This window comes from Poecilia mexicana, unplaced genomic scaffold (genome assembly GCF_051168715.1).
Source record: "Poecilia mexicana isolate PSO_F unplaced genomic scaffold, ASM5116871v1 scaffold_12, whole genome shotgun sequence".
NCBI lineage: Eukaryota > Metazoa > Chordata > Actinopteri > Cyprinodontiformes > Poeciliidae > Poecilia > Poecilia mexicana.
In genome coordinates this window covers 11992048-12003952 of record NW_028263381.1, presented here as the reverse complement: position 1 = coordinate 12003952, position 11905 = coordinate 11992048, and the positions used below count along the sequence as shown (strand labels likewise).

The 11905-nt window shown below is 39.4% G+C and overlaps 1 protein-coding gene across 3 annotated transcripts in view; it reads left to right on the top strand.

Moving 5' to 3' along the window:
- Positions 1–5238, top strand: part of znf618 (zinc finger protein 618) — a 42929-nt gene extending 37691 nt beyond the window's left edge. For all 3 annotated transcript variants that reach the window (XM_088010927.1, XM_014986360.2, XM_088010926.1), the window contains exon 15: positions 343–5238. In XM_088010927.1, coding sequence (XP_087867053.1) covers positions 343–882 — 540 coding nt within the window. In that variant the 3' untranslated portion in view covers positions 883–5238. The remainder of the gene's footprint in view (positions 1–342) is intronic.
- Positions 5239–11905: the final 6667 nt, after the last annotated feature.

Below are 11905 nucleotides of genomic sequence, written 5' to 3'. Positions count from 1 at the left end.
AGTTGCTCTCCGTTAAAACTCACCGAACTTGAGCTATTTTTCAAATAAGAACAAGCACAATTGAAAAAAAAGTCTATTTAAGATTGAAACAAGCCGGTAGAGGCGTACCTTAAATAACTGTATTGCATAAAAGAGACTCAGAGGGTGTGAAAATAAATGCATTTCAATTTTTTTTTCTTTTTCGGAAACATTTTAAATGAATATGTACCGTGTCAACTTTGTATTAGTCTGTAAAACACCCCAATAAAACACTGAATATCTGTACAGAACGCTGTATAATTGGTTATGAATAATTCTGTTTGGTGTTCATTTAAATAATCGGTGATATTTCTCTCTCTGCAGGTTGAAAGAGCCCACCAGGTAGCCATGGTCCTGGACCCACAGCTCAAGCTGCGTTCAGTTCCAGCCTACCAGCACGAGGACATCATTTCCCGTGCCTGCGAAATGGCTGCTGAAACCAGGGATGGAAGTCTGAGCGGTGGAGGCGGTTCTAGCGGAGAAGAGAGGGATGGAGACGGCCCTCCCACCCCGAAAATAAGCCGTGTAGATGGCGCTGGAAACAACGGCGGACCCTCGAGAGGCTCCTCTCTGGTTTCGGGGAACGACGAAGGTCCGGGACAAGTTAGGCAAGAGATATTTCAGTACCTGGCCGAACCACTTGTCCAAGGCACACCTGACCTCTTTCAGTACTGGAGCTCGACAGTGAGTGAGAAGTTCCCCAGGCTCGCTCGCTTGGCGCTGTGGCTTCTCGCCGTGCCTGCGGTGGGCATACGCAGTGAGTGTGTGACTGTGTGTGAACAAAGTCTGGCAATGAAGAGGAGGCAGCAGGTCACTGCTGAGGAGATGAACAAACTCATTTTCCTTCGCTCCAATATGGGTTAGAAAAGCAACCCATCAGTCCGTAATCAACCAAACGATCATCCAACCAATGACTGAATATTTATGTACTGTAGGTTTAGATGAACTGTAAACATCAGTGTGTAAGAAAACTAAAGACTCCTCAAGGCAGAATAATACAGAAAAACACACACACACACACTGCAAAGACTGTACACACATATAAAATTAAATGGCTTTTTATATATTTTGTGAGGACTGGGCTGATGTAAAGTACAGAGCAAAGAGCAGGGGTGGAACGGTATCTCTGACAAGACGAGACAGTCCTGTTTGGTGCGCGGCCCTTGGTTTAAGACGCACGTGTGAGCAGGAAGAATTTCATCTGTCACAGTCAGTGATTTAAATTACTCCAGCCTAATGATTAAACCTCTACAAGGCTACGATGCTGTTACTCTCACTGGTTGACAACATTTTCAGGTAATTAGAGCTCTCACTGCTTCGGCCTACTGTTACACACCTCTGGAAAAAAAAACAACAAAACAACCTACTTCTCAAAACCGTTCAGGAGGGAGATAACGGCAAACTACTGTAGCAGTATATTTAGGGCGTACAACGAAAGAATTACGTAGTTAATCTTCACTGCCACTGCACTTCTGAAAATTAGGTGCACTAGGTTTAGGATTTTCTTACACAACACACCTAAAATGGAAAAAACTTCAGCTTAGTCGACGTCGGACAATGGGCAGAAAACGGAGCTTAAGCGTTGCAGATGCTTTGACGGCCAGAAAATGTAGCGCTGGAGGATTTGCATGCACTGCATGCATTTTTTTCTCAACTGAGAAGGTAACTAATTTTATGTGATGCTTTCCTTTTTAATTAGAAACGGTGAAGAAAATTGCTGAAATTGTTTTTTTCGTTGCTTCTTGACATGCAAGTCAAACCGTTAGACTTGCACAGATCTGAAATTAATAGAAGTTGAAGGATTAAAAGAGGAAAGCATCCAATTGAATATTTTTCGTTTTGCGTCTTTTAATGAAATTGTTCAGTCGTACTTGTTAGAGCTGGATTACTCCTGAAATGTATTCCATAACATTATGATATAATAACTTTTAAAATGTTTTATTGTTTTTAAAAACAGCACAACCCAGGTAGTATATTGCTTAAAAACCTCCTACAGTTGATTTCACTAGCTTAATGGTTACAAGTGCTGGTAATTCAGGAATGCCACATCACTTTGCACCCGCTATCGACGAGTAGCGTCAATGCTTTTGTTTTAGATTCAGACATTGTACCTGGACTCTCAAAAGAACAGCTTATCATTCACTTGGTGAGCTTTGCTTGCACGAGTTTATTCCATAATGGCATTTTTCAGCATGTATATGTATTTATTTTTATTTTTTTGAAGCTCGTTTAGAAGAAAAATACAGTCCATTGGAAGTGTGCTGGTTTATTTATTGTTGCTTCCCAGTTTTATCATCCTACTATAAACATCGTCTTCCTATTTTGAGCTATAGATTTCCACTTTTAAGGCAATAAGCTTTAATACAGCACACAGGTCCCGTTATCTGACTGTTCTCACAACGCAAGTCATCAATCCGCATCAAATCGTTTTAACGTTTGTAAAATCAATAGGATTTTCTCAGGAATGAGCACATCCGAGCAGGCACCGCCACTTTTTCCTCACTGTACCTAAAAAGAAACCAAACTGTGACCTCAGTGCTGAGGTGGATACCGAACCACGACTTTGTTTTTCAACCATTCCACCCAAAATACACCTGGTGCCATCGAAAAGAAACACTGAGGAATTTTACTTTATTTTATTTTGTTTTGTTGTTTTGGTCTACCAGTGTATCCGCTAAACTTAACGTAAGTGTGTTCATGAAGTGAGTGTACATTAAATTGCGCTAATACCTCCTTAAATGGCTTGGAAGAATGGAAACTGCTGTTTGTTGCCTTTGGTAATTACTATTCAATCTCTGGTTTGTTCTCTCTGTTTTTGGGCCTTAAGTCTCTTCCTTGACTCGACCTGTAACCCTTCAGTTGTCTTGCCTTTGTTTTGTACATTAATTGCCTTCTTTTTTGTTTAAGCATTTGCTTCTTTTCTCTTGGCCACTCGTGTAGACGTATCAGGAATTTATAGCTGGAAACAGCGTCCTCTAGTGTCCACATGGTGACTTTTTTTTTTTTTAATCATGTACAACTGTGTGACTTAAGTGCTTTATTTATATGTTTATTAGGTGAAATCAACTGAGCACGTATGCTCATAAAACAGGTCAGTAATAACTTAAGCATTAAAACAGGTATCCACTGTATAAATAGACTTAAAATGACTCTACATGAGAATCGAATTTGAGTATTTAGATTATTTTTGTTGGTGTCACAACGAAGGACGTTTCAAAACTGATACTGTGATTTGAGATTGTATTTTCACACAGCTTGAATTTAGCTTAATACTCCTAAATGCTGCAGTGCAGTTATTTATTTTCTCATTTCCCACCCCACCAAGTAACCCTTCACTTTGTAAAATAAAAATAATAAAAAGAAAAACACTTATATTTCTCCACACCTCAAAATCCCCTTAGCATATTATACACTGTACTATAGGAGATGTTTTGCAGCTTTCAGGTGATTCTTTTCTGTTGAAGCCTGTATGATGACAGTTTCAGTACAAACAGCAGCCTTCTCAGAAAACACTGATGGACTGTACACAGAAACATAGTTCTTTTAACACTGTTAGCACTCACTTTTGCACAGACAGCATCACACTAACGCAGTTCGCAGTGAACATTGGAAGGCTAAAGGCAGGGCTGTTTTGTTTAAAGTGAATGTAAGTGTGCAGCAAATGAAAATACATCTGTGGGAATAGTAACACGTTTGTAAAGCCAAAAGAAAAAAAAAAGAAAACTGATTAATCTTTTATAAGAATTTCAGATCAGTACCAGTTTTGATTCAAACTCTTTTTTCCCCCCCTTTTGACTGATTTTAATTTTATGAAACACTTAAAAAAAAGAGACAAAGATCTGAGGATTTGCTTTGCAAACTTTTTTGTTTAGCTACATTTTTTTAAGTAGACTGTAGATTTTCTTTCTCCCAAGTTCCTAAAGGCCTTGCCACCCGTACCTCCCTACCCCCACTTTATGATTTCTTAGAATATTTTGATTTTGTTTATTATATTTTAATAAAAAAAAAAGCTAAAAAGAAAAAAAAATGACTGTAAAATCTGTTTGAAATACACTTTTCAAGTACCAATCCAATGTTTTACCTCAGCACTCAGAAGGCAGTATTGAGATTTTCAGAAACCAGTTCATTGAAATGTGGGTTAGATCTAAGAAACGGTCAAAATACTGTACATGGTTGCTGGTTTCAACAGTTTTCCTGGGCTCAATGATGAAGGGATTTTTCTCACTGTTTTATTTTTTTTTTTTCGTTTTCCAATAGGATATGCTCTGGGACAAAATGCCATTGTTGACAAGAAATTAAATTTTCTTAGAAATAGTATTCCTTTTTTTTGTTGATTAAATGAAAAATATAACTAAGATATGCATGCTTTTGATAAGAGTAATCATATATAATATTATTAACCAGTGTTTCTCATCAGATAAAAATGAATCCTTCTGGCTCTGACATGATGTTACTTTAAGGTACTCTGACTGAATTTCTGCCTCTCCAGGTGGAAGTAGCTATTCTGTTTTCTGGTTGGTGTTTAGAGGTTGACATCATCCCTTTTCAGAAACGGACTCTGTAAATACAGGAGAACTGCTGTTTTTATGCCACAAGGGGGCGCCTTCATTCAAGAGAAAAAGTGGGGAGCACCAATAACATTATACCTCTTTTTTCTACAGTAGCATTTCAGAAAGTTTTGATATAATAGAAAAGTCAGCTTAGATACTTATACTAGAAGCGCTGAACTCAGCTGTAAGTTTTCTTTTGTTTAAGGGGTTTAACTTATTCAGATAATAAAAAGTTCAGTTGTGAAGTTGTGGTAAATGAATGCTAACATGGAGATCTGTTCAACTAGTTAATTAATTCAGGTTAAGAACTCGGTGTTGCTTTCATCCTATTTTACAGGCATTTCTTCCTTTTTATACTCAGCTAAAATGCAAAAAAAATAATAATAATATGTTGGATTCTGTTCAGCTAGTCTTTTTATCGCACTTTGGCAGCAGACTTCTGTGTAGATTCAGATCTGAGTTGTCTTATTAGTAAACCTAATTTATACTTTTGTAGCAACAATATTTTTATATAACGGCAAAGAAACGGTTGTCTTTTTGGTTTTGATTTTTTTTTCTTTTTTTTTTTTTTCCTGTGACATATATGACAGCGCTATTCAATGTTTCTTGAATACATTACCCTCTGTAGTATGTTATGTGTGAATAAACTTTAAACTTCTGTGTGACAATATGCTAAGCTTGCTGTAGTTCTTGTATAAAGACTTTTGTGTGTAATCTGTTTGTCGTTTTGTTCTCTGTTTTCTGTGAAGACGAAGGTCAAGAGCTACGCTTCCCTCAAAGCTTTCTCTTGCATTTAACTTGCAGTGCCTTTCGGCGCCGCTTTCTCTTCACCACATCTGACCGGTGCAGCAGTCGCAACAATTCATCTGTTGATCTCCCTTTTTTTTTTCCCTTCCCCTCACTCGTGAACAATGCCCGTGCAGCGTAAAAAGCTCAAGCGGGTCCACTGACCCTTCCAAAAACTGCGAGAGTTTCACTTATGCAGAAACCGCTTGCTGCATCTTTGATGGTTGTTGCAGCAGACTCCACTTTTTTTTGCCTCTGGACCTTACTCAAGGTCAAAGATGTACCGTTGTACAAATGCGCGTCTGCTTGCAGACGTTTTCATGTGTGCTAAGAGTAAATTAAATTCAAACATACTTTATTGTTCCCAAAGGAACATTGAATATTGTTGTAAGTTATTTAACTAAAGAGTTATTGTCGAAACAAAAACCGGAGTTGGAGGCATGGCCAGCACTTGCACAGCCCTAAAAAAGCTGATTCTCAAAGGAGCTTAATTATAGACAGAATAAGCAGGTGAAATCTCATGATCTGAGATTGATATTTTTTGCAGAAATTGTAACGATTATGTTTTGTATATCCCACAGACCTATCCTGACTTATTCAATGACGCATAGTAGGTATTTTTTTAAATTACACAAGCGCACAACAAATATTTCAAGCTGGGTTTTATCTAAGGACCTCATGTCACACAGGGCTGAATATGAAGGCATGTCGCACTTTTTATGCTTTAATTTGTAAAAGAAAAAGTTGCATGTTTTATTTACATAAAAAAATACAACTAAACTTAAGAGTAGCAAGCTCAAAAGATGTAGGATATATAAATACCTTCGCAAGGCACAGTAAAAGCAGTGCAAGAGAACCACGTGACATTTGAGATTTTACTCCTGTAGAATTCAGTTTGCTTTTTTTCCCCCAGCATAATTTCACCTCCAGGTAGAAATGAAGCCTTCCACAGTTTCTGACATAGGTGGGCGTCAGACACATGTCGAGTGAAAACAGGCTTTACACACACACAAAAAAAAAAAAAAAAAAACCCAGCCAGCTTTGAAGCTCGGCCACAGGGAGTGTATACGCAGAAGCTGCTTAGAAGTGCGTGCAAGGGTTCCTCAGGGGGCTACGGAGAGGGGGGTGGGGGGAGGAAACAGGGAGGGAGTGGGACAAAAAAAAGTTTGTCTGTGTTCTTCATAGGCTGCTGTTGTAGTCCCTCCCTTCACACCCAGGTCAGTCTGTCCCTAAGGTGCACTGAGGTGCAGCCATGCAGAAACACCTGCACTCACGTCTCCTCTGTTGCTGTAAACATAAGGAAATAAGGGGCTGCTTGCTTGAAGCCTAATTTGCAGCATGTGTCCACATTTGCCCCCCCCTCACACCCCCCAGCTCTTTGTCTACTGCCACACCAGCCCCCTCACCCACCACACGCACACACGCATACAACGTAGCCCACTGTTGGCTGTTGACAGTGACGTTTTTCTTCAAGCAATTACTGATGTGACGTGCTAAGTTTGTTTTTACTTAAGTGCTTAGGACCCAGTCCTCATTTTCTGTTATTAAGAGCAGAAAAATGGGAGAAAATAACCCGCCTAATGGACAATTACTTCCGTTTAGTTCAGGGTTATGGAGAAATTTCAAATCTGCATTCTCTCATAGAAACCCCGACACAACCTTTTACATATCCAAAGCTAAAAAATATATGCTTTTCAATTAACGCCACATTCTGAAATAAATGTTGACTGAGTGCAATAGAACAATAATGCATATCCTGGGGCAACAGAGTGTAAAGGGGGTTCCCTCTAGAAGTCAGTTTGTGAACATTAGGTGGCAGTATAGACTTTAAATGATTCAAGTAAAAGGGCATAAAGGCAATGCAGTGTTAAACTACAAATAAAAACATCAGATCTGGAAAAAAAAAAGTAAGAAAATGTAGGTTTTGTTAATATGGCTGTTTAATATCAAGAGCAAGATTAGCATGCGTCCAACTAAAAAAAAAAAAAAAAAAATCTCATACCATGAGATTACACGCTTTGCTTTACCCGCTAGAATATATGTGGCTTAAAATGAGCAGGGAAAGTTTCACAGACTTCCTTTTTGCCCTTGGCTGTTGTACAACTAAAGAAGCAGCGTCCAGGTTTCATTTCCCATGCTCAATTTGTCTGCTGTCATGCAGCTTTCCTCCCACCTGTGGAACTCCACTTCCACTCCCGATCAACCAAGGACCATCGGAGCTGTCGCAACTTCTCTGCCCAGTGAGCATCGGAAGGACAGGTATGTACAGAAGGAAGGAAGTGTTCCCATCGTCCTCTCTTTTGTCTTGCATGGAGGACCCTGTGGCACTGGGATGGAGGTTTCTCCTGTTCAGTGGGTGCTGACTTTTATCAGACATGACACGAATGTACAGAACTGCCAGGGCAAATCCACCTAGTTGCTGTCAGGTGTCGTTACAGCTAACACTCCACAAAGACCCTGACCTCAAAGGTACCCAGTACACCTCTCTGTTCACCTGCCTGCTTCGCTCCCTTCCGCACACCTGCACACACACACACATGTAAACGCGTGCACTCACACCACACACTTGACTCACTTTTTTTTTTTTTTTTTTTTTTACCCACAGGAAACCAAAAATGTGGATCCTTGGGACTTCTCATGGATCTCTCAAATGCACTTCAGCCTTATTTCATAAATGATACAATATGTTGGAGGAGATGACGTTTACAGGATTGGGGAATTGGATTACACAATACTACAATCAGTGCAGGTGTTTTTTTTATTTATTTATTATTGAAACCTATCAAATTATTACAAAGTATAATGTAGCAACCATGCTGTTAAAATGTATTATATTCTTTTAGATATCATATATTTTTTTAAAATTGACTTTAAGTGTCCTTATTTTTTAGTTTTGTAATTCCGTACTTGTGTCTGCGAAGTCTTAAAGGCGTTCAGTCATGTCACCTTTTGCTGCACCTTTTAAAACTTTCCACCAAATGATTGTAACATGTGGTCCCTGAGGCTGTGCTGATGGCTGCTAAGCTAAAACATCTACTATGTTCGGTTGCAACTAAATGAAGTTCTAACTCCGACTGCTTCCAAATGATCTCTGGTACGGTTCGCTTCTGGTGTGAATACAGGCCAGCCTCGATCTGAACCAACAACAGAAAATGTTTTTATTTACTTTATGAACCACCATTGTCGGGCATTATGGTAATGTTGCTAACGCTACTGCTGCATGTTCTGATTGAACCGAAGGCGAACCCAATCTGCTGTTTTGTGCTTAACGATGCTGCTGCCAGCATTTTGTGGGTATGGGGATGTAGAGTATCTCATCTAATTCAGCTTGCAGAACCCATTTGCCAACCCCAAAGACCATTTCCGGTGTGAATGCACCCTAAGTATAACACATCTTAGCTCCTTTCTTTGTACCAGTCACAGTGCAAAAAGGCCCATCCTGAGTCAATGAACATGCTACTTTGTTTGCCCAGCAAGTCCACTTGTTTGCGGAGGTGTAAACTCTGATTTAGACAAAAAAAAAAAAAAAGCAAAGCGAATTCTGGTCCACATAAAAACTTGGGTTTCGGTTTGGTTGAAGTGAACTCTGATGCATTTCGAATGCACATGTGAAGGCTAAGCAAACAGGAGACTGCCCCAAAAGCAGGAAGGACAAAGGAACTAAAACAAAGATTTCTTTGGATAAATGCAACCAAAACAAATGCTTGTGTCCAGGACTAGTGGGGGAAGAGGTTTGCGCTGAGCCCATTGCTGAAGAGTGTTGGTTTGGCACATGTGCCAAAGAGAAATCCCACAATCGCTACAATCTGATGAGTCTCCAGTTTTGCTTAGATTTCAGGAAGAAGACAGTTATGGTCAGTGTCTTGATCAGAGGATTTTGCATCATTTCTTCGGTGCAGCGGCACCACAGGTGAGGAGGTAAACCGGTTGCTCAAAGGGTTTGGTATGCTTGACACGGTGCAGCATGAAAATGAATTGCCTGAGCTGAAAATGTAACAAATGTTGCAATTGTGGTCTCCAATTGAATCAAGTCAGGTGTGAAAACACCCTAAAACTCCAGACATCAGTATTTTCTATAACCACATTTTACTTCAGTTATTGCTACTTACAAGCTACTTTGGACTATTTTGTCTAGACTCTGAAATCTTTTACCTTTTTGGGTTTTTTGCACCATAGGTCCTGACTTTGACTGAGCCATTGGTAGTCCTTTACTCTGGCCTAAGCTCTGTCCTCGTGGAGGTTAACCTATGCCCTTCCACAAGTACATGTCGTCAAAGATTTTCTCCCAGGATTATACTTTATTCAGTACCAAGCAGTTCTCATCAACTCTGATCCAACTTCCTTGTCGCTGACGAATGAACACATTCCCACAGTATAATGCTGCCACCATTATGTTTCACTGTGGGGATGGAGCCTGTCTTTGGTTTCATCTGATCTAGATATCCACATGGCTTTTCACAAACAGGACTTTTTCTTAAAGACAAAATTCACAGAGTGCTTTGGCTTCACATTTATACACTACTTTTAATTAAATTAAAATGCACTGAAGCTTTGTGGATGCACAGATTGCTTAATATTCATTGCTAAAACGTATCGATCATATTATTGTTTCTTTCATGAATACATGTGGCAATGTTACTCTTTTTTCATCTCGTATGATTGCGTGCGTCTAATGTCTTAATAGGATATATTCTAATTTAAATCGAGGTATATTTACCTTTGAATAGGTCATCACAGCTCACTCTTCATATTTGGCCTTCAGAAGGCTAATCTCATGCGAACTAAGTGTTGCTGTGGGGCGGAGGAAAGAAAGTACATTTTTAATGATTTAGCATTGAGTGGCTTTCTCTTCTATATACCGTCATCTCATTTCCATGATTTGTAACTACTTGGTGGCTGGAGTTATACCTTAGGGAGAATAATTCCTTGGCAAAATACACACTGAGCAATTATAATTTCCGAGGATACTGAAAAATGACCCCCTTTATTAAGCCTGTTTGATGATTAAAGCCAATGGATCATTGGAATTTTCTAAGGTCTGCCAGTGCTAAAAGGCTTTTTGTGTGTTGTAATTTGGAAATGGGGGGTGGAGAGGGGGTATTTATAAATGCAATCACACTTAAGTATTTGCGTACTTTATTTGTTTTGGTCATTTTATCGAGTAACAAATGTACTACAAGGATTCAATATAAATGTATCCTACAAACATTAACAATAAAAAAAAAAATGCTGAAGATAACCAGTGTAGGAGTCTGTTAATGCCATGGGAAACAAATTGCCATGTAGCAAGACATCCAAATTTCCCACAAAGTGTCTGGAATCTGGAGTAAACACACACACAAAAAAAAACAAAAAAAAAAACCCAAGGGCATTACAGGTGCATCATGATGACGCACGCCAGTCATCAGTGTCCTCGGCAATGTCATTCCAAAGTTTGGGGGGGGAAGAAGCTGCTGGAATGGGTTCAGCGAGGCGGACTTGTTCTCCCTATCCTAATTCTTTCTGACATTCTTTTTTCCTCTCACTCTATTGTTTTGATGCAAGCTGGTATCCTATTGGTAGAAATGAAAAGGCAAGTTGATTGATCAGACTGGGGGGTATTGATCAATGTGAACCTCTGCCATGACCCTTGACCTACCGATTGACAGCGGCCTCAGTAATGAGGCCTCAGTAAAAAGGCCATGGGATAGAGGTTTTGGGGAAGGGCAACTGTGGGGGAAAAAAAAAAAAAAAAAAAAAAAAAAACGAAACCCAAGGGAATGGGTTGTGCAGACACACAGATGCACACACAAACACAGTCCAATCAACTTGGCGCCATTGTTAGATTGCAATGCCCTCGATAACCCCAATTTGCATAATCGGCTTTTACATTGTTCAGCCCAGACACATTAAGGTGCAGTGTTTTGCATTGTTGACTCCGAATCAGCACGTGCCTATTGTTTGCTCATCTCAATGTTGCATTATGTGTTGTTGTCTTATGCTGCAGCATGTGTTTTTTTTTTTTTTTTTTTCTGCTTACTGACTTTAGCGTTATACTAAACACATTGCGCTTGGCTCATTGTGCTTCATTTCCCGACATCACAGTTGCACTGCAGCACCCCGCCATTGTTTACGCACTCCACAAAGCATGCTGATTGCTTGTGATCTAAGCAAGGCAAATAAGGTATGTTCTTCACAAAGCGAGCTGCGTTTTAGAAATGTTGTTGACCAGGTGCATTCTAGACATTCTTGCAATTTTTTTTGTCTTTGGCTATAATTTGGTCAGGGCTGCAGCTGTACATGGAGATGTTGTTTCTTTGGTTTTGACATGGTTTTTCAAACCCGAGCCGAGGCAAGGGGGAAAACTTCTGAGGAAATCAAACAAAGCGTTCAATCTCTTTGTGTACATGAAGTTTTCTTTTTTGGAAAACAAAGAAAGCGTGTGCATTTTTTCGACACACGCTCATGCCAATGTGCAAAACTCCACAGGCTCTGTGTAAACAACAAAGAACATAAACAAAATAAATATTTGTCAACTGTAATCAAATTGAAAACAGTAAAATTGATAAGAA